At 42.4% G+C, this 21,311-nt stretch overlaps 1 protein-coding gene across 1 annotated transcript; it reads right to left on the bottom strand.

Annotated features, from left to right (window-relative positions):
• Positions 1-1,142: 1,142 nt before the first annotated feature.
• LOC106589256 (synapse differentiation-inducing gene protein 1-like) lies at positions 1,143-16,417 on the bottom strand. The gene is made up of 4 exons (XM_014179014.2): positions 15,958-16,417; positions 13,612-14,114; positions 2,836-2,973; positions 1,143-1,956 (listed from the first exon to the last, which is right to left on the bottom strand). The coding sequence occupies exons 2-4, from the start codon at positions 14,041-14,043 to the stop codon at positions 1,795-1,797; spliced, it is 732 nt and encodes a 243-aa protein (XP_014034489.1). The 5' UTR covers positions 14,044-14,114; positions 15,958-16,417; the 3' UTR covers positions 1,143-1,794.
• Between the last annotated feature and the right edge of the window lie 4,894 nt (positions 16,418-21,311).

Genomic DNA, 21,311 nt, shown 5'->3' with positions numbered 1-21,311 from the left:
CGCAAAAAGCATCAAGGGCTATGATGAAACTGGCTCTCACGAGGACCGCCACAGGAAAGAAAGACCCAAAGTTACCTCTGCTGCAGAGAATAAGTTAATTAGAATGAACTGCACTTCAGATTGCAGCCCAAATAAATGCTTCACGGAGTTCAAGTAACAGACACATCTCAACATCAACTGTTAAGAGGAGACTGCGTGAATCAGGTCTTCATGGTTGAAGTGCTGCAAAGAAACCACTACTAAAGGACACCAATAAGAAGAATAGACTTGCTTGAGCCAAGAAACACGAGCAATGGACATTAGACGGTGGAAATCTGTCCTTTGGTCTGATGAGTTCAAATTTGAGATTTTTGGTTCCAACCGCCCTGTCTTTGTGAGACGCAGAGTAGGTGAACGAATGATCTCCCCATGTGTGGCTCCCACTGTGAAGCATGGAGGAGGTGGTGTGATGGTGTGGGGGTGCTTTGCTGGTGACACTGTCAGTGATTTATTTAGAATTCAAGGCACACTTAACCAGCATGTCTACCACAGCATTCTGCAGCAATACGCCATCCCATCTGGCTTGTGTTTAGTGGGATTATCATTTGTTTTTCAACAGAACAATGACCCAAAACCCACCTCCAGGCTGTGTAAGGGCTATTTGACCAAGAAGGAGAGTGTTGGTGCTGCATCAGATGACCTGGCCTCCACAACAACCCAATTAAGATGGTTTGGGATTAGTTGGACTGCAGAGTGAAGGAAAAGCAGCCAACAAGTGCTCAGCATATGTGGGAACTCCTTCAAGATTGTTGGAAAAGCATTCCTCATGAAGCTTGTTGAGAGAATGCAAAGAGTGTACAAAGTTGTTATCAAGGCAAAGGGTGGCTACTTTGAAGAATCTAAAATCAAAAATATATTTTGATTTGTTTAAAATGTTTTTGGTTACTAAATTATTTCATATGTGTTATTTCATAGTTTTGATGTCTTCACTATCATTCTACAATGTAGAAAATTGTACAATAAAGAAAAACTGTTGAATGAGTAGGTGTGTCCAAACTTTTGACTGTTACTGTAACTCACATTGTTCAACAGTGCATTCTGATGTCCCTCTATTACACGGTCAGTGATGCCTCTCTCCACAGAGAAAGACAGGAAACAGAAAACTCATTATTCATGCAAAATGTATTTATTCTGACAGGATATACAGTGCACAATAAACACAGTTTTCCTTGTCTAGAGTCTATTAAGGGATGGCAGTTGATTCTCCTGGACTGGACTGGCGAACAGTTTGATGAATAATCATGAAAGTACGCCTTCTTGGTTTTGCATTTCCGACACAATGACAGGTTCATTATAACTCACTGTGGCATGAAAATCAATACGGCCCAAAACACCATCTGCACAAGAAGTATTTACAGAGAACAGCTACAAATATGGATGGGGCCTCCATGATCATAATGAAGATCAGTGAAGGTGGTTAGCTCTGAAATGTAGGTAGTACTGTATCATCACATCTACTTCACTAGCTTTCATCTCATTCATGTAGAGGAGCAGAACAGTCATTGTGGGACAGTAGTTCTTCTTTCCTTTAGGGGTTTTCCCTCATTATTCTGTGATCCTCAAACATCCTTACCAGGTAGATAGACCTAGAGAAAAGTGGCTGTCTCTCCCCCTGGTCCTTCTTCTCCTCCTCTCTCCTCTCTGCTGCTCCACAACCAAAACATCCAGACAGAGCCACATGTAGACTGGTGCTTCAGGGTTGCCATAGCAGGGAAGATTTCCCAAGCACTCTCCCCTGTGGCCCTGGTCCTGCTCCTATAAGTGTCCCCTAGTCTTGGACAGGTAGGCTACAAGGGCCACCACCACCCCCACGTACATCCCTGCCCCAATGGTGATGGAGAGAGCAGCGAGGAACAGGGCTCTTCTGGAGCTACTGCCTGCCCTAGAGAAGTCTCCCTTAGCCATGGCCTTGCTAGTCTGAGACAAAGGAGAGACAAATTAGTCATGATTACATATGACTGAGAAAAATTTGAGTAGGTGTAAATTCACTGTAGGGAGAGAAAACAATGAATTGTTCCCGGGGAGCCATTAGTTGCTATGGCAATTATGTCACTACCGTTTTGACAGTGACTAATGTGTTGTTTAGATGTTTTTGGATCCCTCTGAAAAAGACTGGCCCATAACCCATTTGTCCCTTTGAATACTTTATTAGGGTCATTTTGCAATTTAATTGTCTTTGCAATTAGTTTGAGAGATGTTGCGATCCACTGAGATAAATTATAGTTGGATTAAGGGGCAGGGAGGGGCCCTGCTGCATTCAGAACCTGCTCACTAAATTGCTGCTATTTATAGATAGACCTGGGGTTCAATATAATCACAATGTCACAATGGCGAGACAGTCCCAGGGGAAGCAGATCATGTCTATTCATTATCTACTGAAAAATACATGTAGCTAGATAGTATCTGCTAGACAGTCATGTGGGCAATGTATTGCTAACATAAAATAACATGTATTTATGACGTTTTTGATTGACTCAATTAAAATAAAATAAAACACTGCATATGTGGCACAGTCAACCTTTAGTTTTAACTGTACACAGTTTACATTTCTCTCTCAGTGGTATTGCTGCTTGTGTTCACAAGAGTAAAAGGGGACAGAACCTATGCAGTTTACGCAGTCAATGGTCTGCAATAATTTGTAGAGGGCGATGGGTGTGGAAAATGGGCTGTGTTAGCACTTGAGAGAGAGAGAGCACTTGTGCCTACTGACCTTGCAGAGAGTGCTGGGGGTAATTAGCATTAATAACAGGGTAGTAGCTATAAAGGGGTGAAGTGGGGCCTGGGTCCTGGACTCACCCTCTGGGAGAAGTAGAAGGCAGCGATCCCTAGGGGCCAGAAGCAGCAGAGCATGGAGAAGATGGCCAGGCCCAGGTGGTCCCGAGGGGGCAACATGATGAAGTTGTCCTCACTCTCAGTGTCACTGGAGCTGTCGCTCTGGGAAGGAGAAAAGGAGAGAGGGGGACCGGACAAGACTGGTATGTGAGCTACTCGTGTCATATTCTACTGCCACAATTTGATGAATTCTCAGTATAGTTTGTGCTGTGAGTAAGCGTGTCCCACCAATAGGGGCACATCACTTTTATTTATAAAACAATAATCAGCAAGGTTATAGGATCAGATTAGAGAACATTGTTCCATGGACCTGAATCCGACTTCGCACTATAGAGATAGTGTCAATAATGTGTGAGCACACACCTTGCTGTTACCGTTACTGTAACACCTAACAGTTTGACATTAGATTACAAAAACCACCAGGTATATCTGCCCTTGTTCTGCTTACACGCAGGACATGATGGGCTCAGCCAGGCAGAGAGGATTTGTATTTCTGTCAACACCCATGAGCGGCATGACAGATAACACTGGATTAACAGATTGTTTCATCACCACCAGATGACAGGAGAAACAGGAAGAACACATTGGCATTTATGTGCTAAATTGCCTCCCTGTCTCCACACTCACCCCACCACCCCTCGTCATTTTGCCCGTCTTGCTTGAAAGGCTGTGAATGTTCTGAGGGCCAGTGTGGTCTCTTCCCATACTGTACCTTGATTTTCCTCAGAGGCCCCTGGGTAGCTGAGGGGCTAATGAATAGGAAAGTCAGACGCTGCTATGGGCACTCTGGCACGGGGACAAAAGTGAATAGCAAAACACGAGGAGCCACATCACTGGGATGACCTTTAAGAAGAGATGGCCTCACCTTTGCTGTTCTCCCAGAGCGGGAGATGCTGTTTGTTTAAATGAATTTCCCTCCATCAGGATAGGATTCATTTGTTAGTCTTGTTACTAACAGGGATCAAACAAACCTGTGGGACTGAGGGAGGATAGAAAATGGAAATGGATGTTCAGGGCCGAAAATAAATGAGCCAATTTAAAGAGGACGAGAGGAGAGAGGAAGAGGCATAGAGAGTGTGTAGACAAAGTGGACATAGCAGCAAAACCCTCATCTCACCCTCTCACCCATTGGCAAACATGATAGAGAGAGGGATAAGCATTTTGAAGTGTCCTTGCATTGTGCATGAAATGCTACAAGTACTGTGCTTGTAGAGAGAAAGTGACAGAGGGCCTAAAATGTATTACATAATACATTTCATATGTAGCTACAGAAGCTATGACAATTATGTTTGAAGTTACACACAGAGACCCACATGCATAACCAATGATCACGAGACTTTGTCCCACAATTGGCCTCTGAAATGATCTATTTCATTCCTGGTGTACACCTGAAGCACCAGGTGAGATTCTCCATATCCAAGCACATTTCTAATGGATTCCCATGCTCCTGTGGATAGATTTGTAGACTGGGGCCTAGATTCAACTGTGTACTGGGAAAAGTCTGGCCCGGGGGCCGTATGTGGCCCGCAACCTGATTCAACACAGCCTGCGGAATAATGCTCAGATCACATAAAGAATTTGTGATAATAAAGTTTTGAAAAACGTATTTGTTTTTAAAATTAAAAGCCCAATGAATACTCGCCTTTGTGTAATGATTTAACTCCCACCGCTTGTGGGCCATTTATTTTGAAGGCACGTATAAATAACAACTGCACGAGGACAGACAGTGACTGACAGGCTGATACACATGTCACAGTTACAAATAGTAGCTAGCTAGAAATTGCGCAAAAATTCGTTTTTCAAAGATTTCAAAGAAAAGGAAAGTAGACAATGAATGTAGGGTGTTCCAGCAAGAGTGGACATCGAAATAGTTATTTATTGAGGTATCAGGGAAAGCTGTGTACTTAGTGTGCAAAGATAGCATCGCTGTCTTGAAAGACTACAACTTGTCCCGACACTTCCAGACGAAGCATGCAGAGAAATATAGGAATATGTCTTCTGAGCAGAGGGCAAGTGCATCGAAAGAGTTGCTTTCTCAGTTGCAAAAGCAGCAAGGACTTTTCACAAAACTGCATTCACCAAAGACGGAATGGCGAGAGCTAGCTATGCATGGCCCACAAAATTGCTAAACATAGCAAGCCATTCGCTGAGGGCAAATTCATGAGAAAAAAATGTATTGACTGCAGCAATACTTTGTCCCGACAAGAAAGAGCTGTTTGAAAATGTTTCCTTGTCAAGACAAACAGTGACACGGAGTGTTGAGGACATCGCAGAAAATATTGAACAACAGTTGAAAGACAAGGTAAAGGATTTCACCTATTTCTCCTTGGCCCTGGATGAGAGCAGTGATGCACGTGACACGACACAGTTGTTGATATTCTTACGAGGCATAACCCCAGACCTTGACATTACAGAGGAGCTTGCTTCAGTGCAGTCAATGAAGAACACAACCACAGGGAACTATTTATTGGAGGAGATTAATAAGTGTGTGGCAAAGCTGGGATTGAGTTTTGAAAAGTTATCCAGTGTGACCACAGATGGGTGCCCAAACTTGACAGGAAAAAACGTTGGCCTTTTGAAAAGGATACAAGATCATGTAGCTGAGCTGAACCCAGATCAGAAAATTATTTTCCTGCATTGAATTATTCATCAGGAGGTGCTCTGTAAATGTGTTCTGAAAATGAGCCATATTGTGGATACAGTCACTCAAGTGGTAAACTTCATAAGAGCAAAATCTTTAAACAGGCAGTTTGTCTCACTTTTGGAAGAGACAGACTCGGGTCATGCAGATCTCCCCTACCACACAAACGTGAGATGGCTGATTTTGGGGAAGGTGCTTAAAAGGGTGTGGGACCTGATGTCGGAGATTGCTGAGTTTCTGCAAATGAAAGGAAAATATGTGGATTTCCCTCAAATGCAACATAAAGAATGGTTGGCTGATTTTGCCTTCACCATGAACATCATGGCCTTCATGAATGAACTGAATTCCAAACTACAAGGGAAGGGCCTTTTTGCACATCAGATGTACATCCTTGTCAAAGCCTTCAAAGGAAAATTACTTCTCCTGACCAATCAAGTAGAAGCCAACAATCTCACCCACCTTCCGACACCACTAGTCTGTTCCCTATCAGATGACCTACGGGAGAAGTATACATAGCTGCTGCGTGCTTTGAACGGTGAGTTTTCTTGTCGTTTTGAGGATTTCAAGGTGTTGGAAAATGACATGCTGTTGGTTTCCTCTCCTTTCACCTTCAATGTGGATAACGCTCCCACTGACCTGCAACTTGAGCTTATCAATCTTCAGTCTGATGCAGTGATTGGAGAACTATTGAGGTTCTATGCATCTCTCGATGAACAAAACTTTCCAAAGATTAGGAGTCAGGCTCAGAAGATGTTTGTATTGTTTGGGTCAACCTATGTATTTGAATAGACATTTTCAGTGATGAAATATAACAAGTCAAGGCACAGATCATCTCTTACTGACTCTCACCTCTCAGCAATCCTGCTCATAGTGATGTCAGAAACTATACCTGACTTCACTGCTCTAGTCAATGCTCATCAGAGACTTCACTCCTCACACTGATTGAGTAGTTTAAATGTAATGTTGAGCTCTCTTTCTTTCTTGTGTTTTTGTGCATACCCATTAACAAGAGTTCTGTCCGTGGTGCTGAATGCACAGTGTACTTTTCTCTCAGTGTAGTTCAGTGCATGTTTAATAATGAAAATACCTACCAAAAGGAGAACATAGATGTGGTTTATTTCTTTGCATGTTAAATAAGTAAAATAAATAGCATATCTGGATGTGATTTACAGTAGATATTTCTGTCAACACAGTCAAACACATGATCTATAATCCTGTAATATGATTCTGGCAGAAATATATTCTAATGTGGCACTCCATGGAAAATAATTGCCCAGGCCTGGTCTAAACTCTAGAACCTAACCTGCTTACATATGGAAATAAAAGATGACTGGTCATTGGTCAGAATAATCAGTTCAGATTGTGATGTCATGATCTGGGCCAAAAACTCCATCAGGCTGAAATTCCAGGATTTCTTTTCAAACGATTCTTACACAAAAAGGCCATTATCATAACCTTTCACAATTTGGAAAATCACATTTTTTACAGCACTGCCCCTTTAAACTAAATAATGAGAATTTCTATCAGCCTAATCGAGGGATAGATTACATCTCTCATTCCAGTGTTCAAACTTGTAAACAAGGCTGCAAGGGATTTCTATTAATGCGACTCTGTGCAGCCAATAGCACTGACAGAGATGGTCGCCTCACTTCGAGTCCTTAGGAAACTATGAAGTATTTAGTTTTTTATGTATTATTTCTTACATTGTTACCCCAGGAAATCGTAAGTCTTATTACATACAGCCGGGAAGAACTATTGGATATAAGAACAACGTCAACTTACCAACATTACGACCAGGAATACGACTTTCCCGAAGCGGATCCTCTGTTTGGACCACTCCCAGGACAATGGATCTAATCCCAGAATCTGACCCAAAACAATGGTGCCGCCGAAGCGGCAGACGGAATGGCAGACGGAGCGGCCTCCTGGTCAAGCTCCGTAGACGTGCACATCGCCCACCGCTCCAGAGTATACTACTCGTCAATGTCCAATCTCTTGACAACAAGGTAGATGAAATTCGAGCAAGGGTTCCAGAGAGACATCAGAGATTGTAACATTCTCTCTTTCACAGAAACATGGCTCTCTCGGGATATGTTTTTGGAATCGGTACAGCCACCGGGCTTCTCCATAACATCGTGCCAACAGAGATAAACACCTCTCTGGGAAGAGGAAAGGCGGGGGTGTATGCTATACGTTTAACGACTCATGGTGTAATCATAACAACATACAGGAACTCAAGTCCTTCTGCTCACCTGACCTAGAATTCCTTAAATTCAAATGCTGGCCATATTACCTCCCAAGAGAATTCTCATCAGTTATCGTCACAGCTGTGTACATTCCCCCTCAAGCAGACACCAAGACGGCCCTCAAGGAACTTCACTGGGCTCTATGTAAACTGGAAACCATGTATCCTGAGGCTGCATTAATTGTAGTTGGGGGTTTTCACAAATCAAATTTGAGAACAAGGCTACCTAAATTCTATCAGTATATTGATTGCACTACTCACAGGGGTAATACACTTGATCACAGCTACTCTAACTTCCGCGATGCATACAAAGCCCTCCCCCACCCTCCCTTTGGCAAATCCGACCATGACGCCATCTTGCTCCTACCATCTTATAGGCAGAAACTCAAACAGGATATACCAGTGACTAGAACCATTCACCGCTGGTCTGACCAATCGGAATCCACGCTACAAGATTGTTTTGATCCAGTCAGCCTCAGATAACAACATCTATCTATATGCTGACGCGGTGAGTGAGTTTATAAAGAAGTACATTGGAGGTGTACCCACTGTGACTATTAAAACCTACCCTAACTGTGAACCACCGCATTTAACCATGGAAAGAGGTCTGGGAATATGGCTGAATATAAACAGTGTAGTTATTCCCTCCGCAAGACAATCAAACAAGTGAAATGCCTGTACAGGGACAAGTCGCAATTCAACGGCTCAGACACGAGACGTATGTGGCAGGGTCTACAGGAAATCACGGACTACAAAAATAAAACCAGCCACGTCACGTTTCCAGACAAACTAAACACCTTCTTTGCCCGCTTTGTGGATAATACAGTGCCACCATCGCAGTCCGCTAACAAGGACTGCGCCCCCCCCCCTCCCCTTCTCCATTGCCGACGTGAGTAAAACATTTAAACGTGTTAACCCTCGCAAGGCTGCTGGCCCAAACGGCATCCCAAGCCGCGTCCTCAGAGCATGCACAGATCAGCTGGCTCGTGTGTTTATGGACATATTCAATCGCTCCCTAGTCCAGTCTGTTGTCCCCACATGCTTCAAGATGGCCACCATTCTTCCTGTACCCAAGAAGGCAAAAATAACTAAACTAAATGACTACCGCCCCGTAGCACTCACTTCTGTCATCATTAAGTGTTTTGAGAGACTAGTCAAGGGTCATATCCCCTCCACCTTACCGGCCACCTTAGACCCACTTCAGTTTACATACCACCCCAACAGGTCCACAGACAATGCAATCGCCATCACACTGCACACTGCCCTATCCCATCTGGACAAGAGGAATACCTACGTAAGAATACTGTTCATTGATTACAGCTCAGCATTCAACACCATAGTACCCTCCAAGCTCATAACCAAGCTGGAGGCCCTGGGTCTCAACCCTGCCCTGTGCAATTGGGTCCTGGACCTTCTGATGGGCCGCCCCCAGGTGGTGAAGGTAGGAAACAACATCTCCACTTCACTGACCCACAGCACTGGGGCCCATAAGGGTGCGTGCTCAGCCCCCTCCTGTATTCCCTGTTCACCCATGACTGCGTGGCCATGCACGCCCCCAACTCAATCATCAAGTTTGCAGACGACACAACAGTAGTGGGCTTGATTACCAACAACAATGAGACAGCCTACAGGGAGGAGGTGAGGGCACTCGGGTGTGGTGTCAGGAAAACAACCTCTCACTCAACATCAACAAAACAAAGGAGATGATCGTGGACTTCAGGAAGCAGCAGAGGGAGCACCCCCCATCCACATTGAAAGGACAGCAGTGGAGAAGGTGGAAAGTTTTAAGTTCCTCGGCATACACATCACAGAAAAACTGAAATGGTCCACCCACACAGACAGTGTCCTCAGGAGGCTCAAGAAATTTGGCTTGTCAGCCAAAACCCTGACAAACTTTTACAGATGCACAATCGAGAGCATCCTGTCAGGCTGTATCACAGCCTGGTACGGCAACTGCACCGCCCTCAACCACAAGTCTCTCCAGAGGGTGGTGCAGTCTGCACAACGCATCACCGGGGGAAAACTACCTGCCCTCCATGACACCTACAGCACCCGATGTCACAGGAAGGCCAAAAAGATAATCAAGGACGACAACCACCCGAGCCACTGCCTGTTCACCCCGCTATCATCCAGAAGGCAAGGTCAGTACAGGTGCATCAAAGCTGGGACCGATAGACTGAAAAACAGCTTCTATCTCAAGGCCATGAGACTGCTAAACAGCAATCACTAACTCAGAGAGGCTGCTGCCTACATTGAGACCCAATCACTGGCCACTTTAATAAATGGATCACTTGTCACTTTAAACAATGGCACTTTAAATAATGCCATTTTAATAATGTTTACATATCTTACATTACTCATATCATATGTATATACTGTATTTTATACCATCTATTGCACCTTTCCTATGCTGCTCGGCCATCGCTCATCCATATATTTAGATGTACATATTCTCATTCACCCCTTTAGATTTATGTGTATTAGGTAGATGTTGGGAAATTGCTAGATTACTTGTTAGATATTACTGCACTGTCGGAACTAGAAGTACAAGCATTTCACTACACTCGCATTAACATCTGCTAACCATGTGTATGTGACCAATAAAATGTGTATTTTATTTTATTTGGGAGCCGCTTGTGGATTTGACAGCTCTAACTCAGTTCCACCTCCAACAAAGCCAAAACAACTGCTTTGCAGGTGTCAGCTTACGCGGATCTGATACAATCTAACCCCTAGGTGTGGGCAAACTGACAGACACTGGTGCATTACACTAACATCCAATCTGAGTGTCAGCCAGTCAGTCAGTGAGCCAGCCAGCCAGTAGTGGCAAGCTGAGCTACCAGTGCATTTTGAGGCCAGTGTAATTGATGAGACTCTGCCACTGCCCTGGTCTGTTAATTATCCTCAGGCTGCTCTACCAGAAGGCTTGTTAATGATGGCAGGGCACACAGAAACGGCTGTGGCCCGTGTCACTAGGGACTGGCATCATCCACCCACACCTAGGCCTTAATCTCATTTTGCCCCCAACACACCAGCAATGTCCTGATTCCCCATCAAACTAAAGTGTTGGCATTTTGGAAAACGTTGCTTTCTGCAATTGTGGGGGCTGTTTTGTTAGACTTCAGTGTGGCTTTTGACATTATTGATCATAGTCTGCTGCTGGAAAAACATGTTATGACTTTACAGATTTACCTGTCAAACAGAACACAGAGGGTGTTCTTTCATGGAAGCCTCTCTAACATAATCCAGGTATAACCAGGAATTCCCCAGGGCAGCTCTCTAGGCCCCTTACTTTTTTCAATCTTTACTAATGACACGCCACTGGCTTTGAGCTTTGAGTAAACACATACATGTCAGCTACTACAGCGACTGAATTGACTACAACACTTAACAAAGAGCTGCAGTTAGTTTCAGAGTGGGTGGCAAGGAATAAGTTAGTTCTAAATAATTTCTAAAACTAAAAGCATTGTATTTGGGACAAATGATTCACTAAACCCTAAACCTCAACTAAATCTTGTAATAAATAACATGGTTTTTGGTGAATAAATTGCTTGGAGTAACCCTGGCTTGTAAACTGTCATGGTTAAAATATGTTGATACAACAGTAGCTAACATGGGGAGAAGTCTGTCATAATAAAGTGTTGCTCTACCTTCTTAACAGCACTATCAACAAGGCAGATCCTATAGGCCCTAGTTCTGTCGCAACTGGACCAGTCGTGTGGTTAGGTGCCACAAAAAGGGACGTAGGAAAATTGCAATTGGCTCAGAACAAGGCAGCACGGCTGGCCCTTGGATGTACACAGAGAGATAACATTAATAATATGCATGCCACACACACGCACAGACACAATAACATACGCACTATACACACACGTACACATGGATTTTGTATTGTAGATAAGTGGTAGTGGTGGAGTAGGGACCTGAGGACACACAGTGTGTAATGAAATCTGTGAATGTATTGTAATGTTTTTAAATGTGTATAACTGCCTTAATGTTGCTGGACCCCAGGAAGAGTAGCTGCTGCGATTGGCAGCAGCTAATGGGGATCCATAATAAAGACAAATACAAATATAAAACATTGCCAGAGAGTTTACCAAAACAAAATAAATGAGATGGGTGCCATTGAGGCCATGGTCCAGTCACGTGTTATCGTGTGTAATAGTTAAATCCATCATATCCCTGTATTCCTTGTATGTCTTGTATGTATACCATGTCTTGTATGTATACAGATGCAGGGTTTCCAGAATCATTTTTGATGAACACAAACACATGTGTAGAATAACTAATAGCAGATATTGGCTTTGACATGTAAGAACAATCATTAGGCTCTTTCCCTCTTGTCTTAGTGTGCTGAGAGCATGTTCACTTTAAAAGCCTTCTACAGAGCTCTGATCTCCACCTGAATGCCACACTCACTCCATCTCCAATTCCTGGAACTACATTTACCTACACACGGTGTGCCACACACACGCGCACACACACGCACACACATGTGTGTATACACACACACACACACACACACAACTGCTTCGAACAGAGGGTAAACCAAGAGAAGCAGCTGCCGAAGAAAAGTCTTAAAGTTTGTCATGGGAAATTTTTATTGTATGTGTCCACATAACTGAGTATGTGACTAACCTTGTGAAACTATGTGAATCTGTCCTACTATAATCTCCTGTTCTTGGGAGTATCATCCTGTGTCCTTGTATAGATAAAGTAACAGGAAACTATAAAGATATACGCTTATCACCTAATGACTCGGAATTCAGACTGTCTACAGTGCTCTATGTAAATCTGTTACTCTCTGAGCTCAGAAATAAAGAATCTTGGTTTGATTTGGACTACAGCAGATCCTTATTTTCTATATCCACCACAAGTTAAAATGACTAAATGGTGAGCCTATCATTAGCTTATATATTGGTGACTAAACAAAATGTGCTCCTGTTATTTCATGGAAAACATTGATTTTGCATAAAGGACTCAGGGGTGAAAGATGTGTGAAACCCCAATGAATGCTCAATCATACCACTTACATCTGAAAAATTTGCCGAAGTGCTTGAATAAAAAAATAAAAAAAGATTCATTTATTCTGTGAATCGACCTGGAATAACTGATCTGCTGGGTTACCTGTGTCGGGGTCATGTTTCAGCCCAGTCTCCACTTAATAATACTTTCAAAGCACTGCATTCTGGCATTAATGAACTGCTAGTGACAGGAGCTGGACCGATGGTAAGACCAGTTAGGGATCACTCCCCTGCTGCCAACTCACAGCACTGGGTATTTCACAACCCTACTGCATGAAATTAGATGTAGCCACTTTTCTAAAGAAGTTGTTCTCCCACTGTCACCATTTTAATTTGCAGTGGTTAGTCACAGTTTTGTCCTAATATAACAAAAGGCCTGGAGTGATATGATCAAAATGAACAGGGAGATTTGCCAACAATTACGGAACAGAAAAACTACCGCTCTATTGGATTTGAAGTGCTTTAAAATACATCAAACTTTCCATTTAGTGAACAGACGGTTAGATGAAACAAATAGGCATGAATCATGCTGGCAGCTTTAACAGCCTATTAGCAAGAGGTAGGGAGCTTTGTTAATTAACATGAACAGTATTGAGTGCCCTGACCGATTATTCTGTTAATATACATCCCTGATAGCTTTCTGCAACTAATAAAATACACACCATTTGAGGTAACCTTGTTATTTTCTATGTCCAAGTGCTCTCCACTAATGAAAGAGCCTTTAGATCTTAACAATGCTCAATGTTTTGCCTGTATGAGCAACATCACATCCCAAATCCAAAGTTCTAGCTGGTCACTTATAGTTGGTTGCCCTCTGTGTGAACTCTCACCTCATACTCATGTCCCTCCTCCTCCACCTCATAGGAGACCGTTTGGATCTTCACATCCTTCTCTCCTAGTAGTTTGTCCTGAGGGTCCTCTATGGGGGCTCCCTCCACTCCCACCACACTGTCCTTGTTCTCTGTGAAGGTGGTCTCAGAGCTCTCACTCTTAGAGTCCTTGCTCTGGAGGCTGACATCGTCCTTGTACAGGATTAAGTTGGGCCTATAGAAGGCCTCCACTGCCAGGTGCAGAGAGGTGGCATCCAGAAACTGCTGGGCCTTAGTCTTGCCGTTGCTCCCTGTGACGAAGTAGCCAATGATGTTCTCCTGGCACTGGTGGTTCGGGTAGTCGCCCTGGTAAGCCTGGTAGTCGTTGTGGACCATGTGTCTGCTGCTGGTCTTATCTAGGAGCGGGTTCTGCAGCTCACTCAGATTCTCCATGGTGGGGGACAGAGAGGGACTTCAGGGAGATCAGAGTGGATAGACCGCAAGCGTTGATAACAGGCTGGGAGCTAGAAAGGACAAGACAGGTATAGTTATGGAAAGTGGGATGAGGTATGATATGTGATGACATTCAATTGTATGAAACTCTCACTGATGCATTTACAATAGAACCAGCTAAATGCATCTATATAGGGTGTTGATCAGAAGAAGCTGATGCAGCACACTTGTAGATTGGAGACATGGTTTAAGAGCTGGGAATATTCTTCACACAGTATTACACCTCACATGGTGTGAACCACCAAATTACCATCTGTCACTGTTGCACATTTCATGCCCCTGAATTCATATAAAAACGGTGGTAAAAAGTCCCCCATCATTTTCCCTCCCTCCATACCAACAAGTGAGATGAAGACAGATGTTGGAGGATTTTTTAATGCATACTGATCATAGTGCTAAGATACCCTCTATGAAGTAGTCATCGCTGCATCGTTGGAGTACCCCGTTCTAGAAGTGGGGGAAAGCCTCTCATAGGTCATGAACAAGCTCCAGTTATGTTGACTGTAGAGACACTTGACTTTTAAAAAGCTAAACAAAGCATGAAAGGAAATAGCATAGGTCTTTTCACGGTAAGTGTATTCTCAAGATGCTATTTCAATTATGTCAGTAACAGCATCAGGGGAGCGTGTCGCCAGGGTAACATGTCCTCCTGTGAGCTAGTTTGTTGTTTTAAGCAGTATGATTCATGCGCTCTGAAATGCTGGGAAAACTCACCACTATTCCCTCTCTCACTATCAGACAGGGAAATTAGCATAAATAGAACTAGTAGCCAACGAAAGCGTATCAGCTCAGTCCCAGAGGAGGTCAATGAGAAGACCTTCTTGTACAGCTAATTAATCTTTCCACCCAAGCCTACTCACTGAGGCTCTGATGAGAGGAGAACATATAAGCTTAATTTTCTCTCATACATCTCAGGCAATGGAAAAACCCAGTGAGACTATATCCCGTATCCTATAGCATAATCAATGCATCTTATATGTCTTATATGGAATATGGCATTAAGATGGCTATGTCAGATTAGTCATCATGTAGCTGTTTCTGTGTGGAAGAAGAAGGCTTGGTGGGACGGATTTCTGAATATTAATTTATCCTTCATTCTTGGAAATGTTTTGGGGGATTCATTCACCCAGGAGCAATATCACAGAACATGTACATTAAGGAGCTTATCCAAGGGATGGAGCAATAATGTCATTTCAGTCTGGACCTTTGACTCTATGAAAAATCATGTCCATTTGGGAAGATTCCCACAGCACGCAAGTGCTTCTCTGCATGTCAAGGCAAAGCATCAATTATGATTTGTGTTTTTTCAGTGTACTGCCTTCGCTTTAGAATTACAAAGTGATTCTCATATGCCTTTGAGGATGCATCTCTGTTGCTTTTCAGAAAAGAGGAATTTTCCCTTCACAGTACATTACACAACAAAGAGCATATTTTATGTCCACTAATAATTCATCAGACAGACAGTGACATGCACTTATGTTTATATGAGTCTCTGGTTGGAGAGCTCAGTTTAGTAAGCGTGAAGAGGGCTCATGAGCTGCTCTCTCTCTCGTTGATTAATGTGAGTAGAATACATTTTTGAGAGGTGACAACGATGATCTGAAATGACAAATCATTTCTAACAGTCTTTTACGTTGCGTAGTCCAATTTGGAATACATCTATGGCTAATTGAATGCCCAATTCTGAAATGTCACACATTCATTCCTATTCCACACATTCATCAATCGCAGTCTGTCTCTATAAATACGTTATTACATTAATTATTCATATCTAATGGAATTGAAAATGCATGACAGTATGTAATGCAATTAATTCAAGGCAATTCAAGGTATCAATTAGTCCATCGATCTTACCTATTGTACAAGATCCTGCCACGGACTGCCTCAATAGCATTCCCCTTTTACTGTTGTCCAGGAGTCAATGGAAAGGGAATGGGGTTCAAAATCATACCCCGGCACCTCTGTAGTTCACATAAAATTGGAGACATTTATAAAAGACAACGAGGACCAATGTGCTGGTAACTTTCGGTCTCTGCTGGAGCATGCACTGACGAACCGCGCTCTCTGAGCTGACAAGACAGACCGCTGCGTATTGGAGAGGTGTTGATTACGCACACTCACCACATAGTTTCACTTCCTCAATAACTCTCTAAATAACTATCAATAATAGCTATAGCTCACATAAAGTACGTTGAATATATGTTTTCCATCCACTGCGATAGGCTACAAAGTCGGTTGTAGCCTAGTCTACTGAGTTTGCTTGGTCTTAAAATCACCCCTGCTCATCTGTGTTTCAGTGCGCGGTGCCGGTGATGATGCCTCCAGCCGCAAGCATCATCGTATGGACAGATACTCGTCTTGATGTCCTACACTAGTATCGACTGACACAGACTTCCATGTTCCTTTTTTTCAGCGGGTGACTGAGTATGACTGTAGTATCAGTAGCCTACTCATTTTACTTATAACTTCCTTGTACTCTTTTTATTTTTTAGGCATAACCTCCCCCATACTTTTTTGGGGGCATCCTGCATTTTTACACAATCCAATATGCCGTCTCTATTTAGAACAAAAAGTAAGCAAAAATGCCCACAGTAATCAAGCAAGGTAAGTGATCATTATTACATATGTTTAAGTGATTAAAACCTCTTTGGGATAGTGGGCAGTATTTTCACGTCCAGATGAAAAGCGTGCCCAAAGTAAACTGCCTGCTACTCAGGCCCAGAAGCTAGGATATGCATATAATTGGTTGATCTGGATAGAAAATGCTCTAAAGTTTCTAAAACTGTTAAAATAATGTCTGTGAGTATAACAGAACGTATTTGGCAGGCGAAATCCCGAGGACAAACCATCCAGGATATTTTTGTTGTTGAGTTCATTGTGTTTTCTATTATTTTCTATGGGAAAATAGATTTATGAGGCACCTGGTTGCAGTTCCTATGGCTTCCACTAGATGTCAACAGTCTTTAGAAATTGGTGGATGTTATTCCTTTGAGAAATGAAGAAGTATGGCTATTCAGAATGAGTGTCAAGCCAAGTGGACTCTTTTGTTTGGTGCGCGCAACCTGTAGCTCGCTTCACTTTGATTTTATCCGCTATTGAACACAGTATATTCCGTCTTAATTTTTATCGATTATTTACATTTTAGGATACCTAAAGTTGGATTAGGAAAGTTGTTTGAAATGTTTGGACCAAGTTTACAGGTAACTTATTAGATCATTTGTAGTCATGTTGGGCGAGTTGGAACCGGTGTTTTTCTGAATCAAACGCGCCAAATAAATGGACATTTTGGGGATATAAAGAAGCAATTTATCGAACAAAAGGACCATTTGTGATGTTTCTGGGACATTTTGGAGTGCCAACAAAAGAAGATCTTCAAAGGTAAGACATGAATTATATCGTTATTTCTGACTTTCGTGTCGCACCTCCCTGGTTGAAAAATGTTTGTTATGCATTTGTATGATGGGGCGCTGTCCAGATAATCGCATGGTTTGCTTTTGCCGTAAAGCCTTTTTGAAGTCTGACATGGTGGCTGGATTAACAACTTAAGCTTTCTTTTTATGTATTACACTTGTGATTTCATGAAAGTTAAATATTTATAGTAATTTAATTTGAATTTGGCGCTCTGCCATTTCACCGGATGTTGTCAAATCCCGCTAAAGGGATTTGATCCCTAAGAAGTTTTAATAAGACTGAACTAGATCAAAGGTAATTCAAGAATACATTTTGTGTTGCACCTTTAACCAATAGCCTAACAAATGAACAACTCTTTAAAAAATACAAAGACTTTTGAATGTCTTTATTAAAACCTCCTCTATATCAAATTTCAGCCAGACCAACCAGCAGCCTGAGCTGCCTGCACGCCGAACCCCACTGGTCTAGTCTATAACTCAGTTCTCTACCAACACAAGTTCCTTCCCAGTTCCCAGCTTAAACAAAATGTATTCCCAAGAGAAGGGTTTGGAAACAAAAAACCCACATACACCTCAAATAAACTCAGCAAAAAAAGAAACGTCCCTTTTTCAGGACCCTGTCTTTCAAAGATAATTAGTAAAAATCTAAACTTCAAAGATCTTCATTGTAAAGGGTTTAAGCACTGTTACCCATGCTTGTTCAATGAACCATAAACAATTATGAACTTGCTGTTAGTGTCTTAACGACTGTTCCGCAGGTGCATGTTCATAATTGTTTATGGTTCATTGAACAAGCATGGGAAACAGTGTTTAAACCCTTTACAATGAAGATCTGTGAAGTTATTTAGATGTTTACTAATTATCATTGAAAGACAGGGTCCTGAAAAAGGGACGTTTCTTTTTTTGCTGAGTTTAGTACGTTCTGTGGATGGTCTACAGCTGCAGTTATTTATGTCTGACATGATATGAACATGACTCAAACATATCTGTATCCATTCATCATCATCAATAGCTTCTACCAGGTCTTCCTCACATTTTTGTTTTGCATGTTTTGTGTCATTGGGAAAAGCCTCTCTCAACCCTTGATAAAGTTTGGAAATCAACTTTGGAGGTTTGTCAGACTGCCTTAAAATAGCATCTGGCTTGTCCAGTGTTTTCTGCACAGAGAGAATAAAGTGTTGTATCTGCAAAAAGTCACCTCTACTCCGTCACAGACTGGTCTTCCCTGGCTGCCTGACCCTGCTGAAACCCTTGTCACCATCTGATCCTCCTAAAATGAGGCATGACAAAGAATGACCTTTGTGTACATTTATACATTATTCAATCCAAGAATAGAACCAATGGTTCAATAATTGAAATGACCATTATTCCCAGATCCCAGACTGTAGCTTTAAGACTAAGCTGCTGTCCTGTAGCTATAGTAGGTCTCCCCATCAATTCAAGATGGAACATTGTATCATTCACTGATATTGTTAATATACTGCAAAATTCACCTGAGCTCTATAGACTGGTCTTCCCTGGCCATCTGACCCTGCTGGGACCCCATGACACCATCTGATTCTGCTAAGACATGATGAGCAATGTTGCGTACTGACTGTGCATTAGAGGGCTGGCTGTGCACCTGCACGTCCCTACAGAGATCATTGCGGCGAGGTCGTCATTTTTCATGCTGCCGGCAGTCAGACAGACGACTTCCGGATGAAAATATTTTTGTGTCCCTCAGATTATTTGGAAACGGTCCTCTTTCTGCTTTATGTATTAAAGACACATATTTTTCCACATTATTCACTGCTTCAATAGTAGCCTACCTCTCCTAGTTGGGAGTTAGAGTTCAAGTGCAACTAGTAGGACTGTGTGGTCTCATTGAAATAGAGGAGGCTGCAAACCTGGGTGGAGAATCACATGGCAGTTAACTTAAATAGGAAATTAACTTAAATATGATTAGACTGTAGTTTACTCCAGTGTCTGTAAATAAATTGGCTATTGATAATGGAAAGAAGTGGAGGACGCTCAATCAACATGAGTCGAAGTGTAATCAAAACATTTAATCATCAATGAAAAGGCACAACACGCACATAGGTTAGGCTCAGAACAGGGCAGCATGACTGGTCCTTGGATGTACAAAGAGAGCTAACATTAATAATATGCATGTCAATCTCTCCTGGCTCAAGTGGAGGAGAGATTGACTTCATCACTACTTGTATGTGTGAGTTATTGACATGTTAAACACACCGAACTGTCTGTTTGAACTACTGGCACACAGCTTGGACACCCATGCATACCCCACAAGACATGCCACCAGAGGTCTCTTCACAGTCCCCAAAGTCCAGAACAGACTATGGGAGGTGCACAGTGCTACATAGAGCCACGACTACATTAAACTCTATTCCACATCAGGTAACTCATGTCAGCAGTAAAATTAGATTTAAAAAACAGATACAAATACACCTTATGGAACAGTGGGGACTGTGAAGCAACACAAAAATAGACACATGCATACGAACACACGATAGCATACACACTATACACACGTACACATTGATTTCATGTTATAGACATGTGGTAGTAGTGTAGAGACCTGAGGGCACACACTTAATATGTTGTGAAATCTGTTCTGAATGTATTGTAATGTTTTAAAAATGTATAACTGCCTTAATTTTGCTGGACCCCAGGAAGAGTAGCTGCTGCCTTGGAAGCAGCTAACGGGGATCCATAATAAATACAAATACCTGCGAGATCAGGTGCGCCTGTGGTCTCATTTAAATAGAGTAGGCTATGGCCTATGCATGGGCAGAGATGTATGGGGCAGTTCTCTTTTCAAGGAAATCTACTTCCTAAATAGTTTACTACATTTCCTAGAAATAGGCCTAAATATTGACACCCATGTTTCTCAGTCTGAAAATCTTCCCACTCCTAAAAGGTAGGCTATAAAAATAGCTCACGAGAAAGTGCAAGTCTCCTACACTGCTCTCTTCAAACTACATCTAGCATATGGGCTGATACAGCCCAGTAATACAGGTAGCCTACTGTAACATAAAAGCCATGTGAGAATCTCTTGTAATTTAAACAATTTCTTAAGTTATTTTTGCGCATTTGATATTGCCTATAGGGGCAAAATTGCTGGAACCATAGCGGTCAAATAAGCTGCGTCACGTACGCCTAAAATAACATTGCGGGACCGCTCAGTTCTTGCGGTAGCGGGTGAGAGTCTGACAGAAAGCCAGCAGGTGTGCAGTTGGGGAAGGGAGTGGGATTCTTCATCCCACGCAGACCTTTACTGTGCACCATGACAGTGAAGTGTGTAACGTTAGAGCTGTTTATTACTGTGTCAGTGTGAAAAGTAGGGAATTAGCTAGGGAAACTGACAGATCAATAACGTTACATTGCTATACGGACTAATAAAAACACATTGCACTGAAAAAACATCAGAATATTGATCTTCAATCATTTGGCTGTGTCACGTCCTGACCAAAGAAAGATGTTATTTTCTATGGTAGAGTAGGTCAGGGCGTGACAGGGTTTTTTCTCTCTATGTTTTCTATTTCTATGTTGTCAGGTTCTAGTTTTGTATTTCTATGTTGGGGTTTTGTTTGGGATGATCTCCAATTAGAGGCAGCTGGTCCTCGTTGTCTCTAATTGGAGATCATACTTAAGTAGGGTTTTTTTCCACCTGGGTTTGTGGGAGATTGATTTTGAGTAGGTGTATTTTGTAACTCTGCGTCACGGTTTGTTGTTTTGTTCGTTCAATTTATTTTGTATGTCTCGCATAGTTTCACAGTGAAAATAAAATGTGAAACG

Source organism: Salmo salar, chromosome ssa01 (genome assembly GCF_905237065.1).
Source record: "Salmo salar chromosome ssa01, Ssal_v3.1, whole genome shotgun sequence".
Classification (NCBI taxonomy): Eukaryota; Metazoa; Chordata; class Actinopteri; order Salmoniformes; family Salmonidae; genus Salmo; species Salmo salar.
The sequence above is the reverse complement of the archived record's forward strand: the minus strand, read 5'-3'. Positions and strand labels throughout refer to the sequence as shown.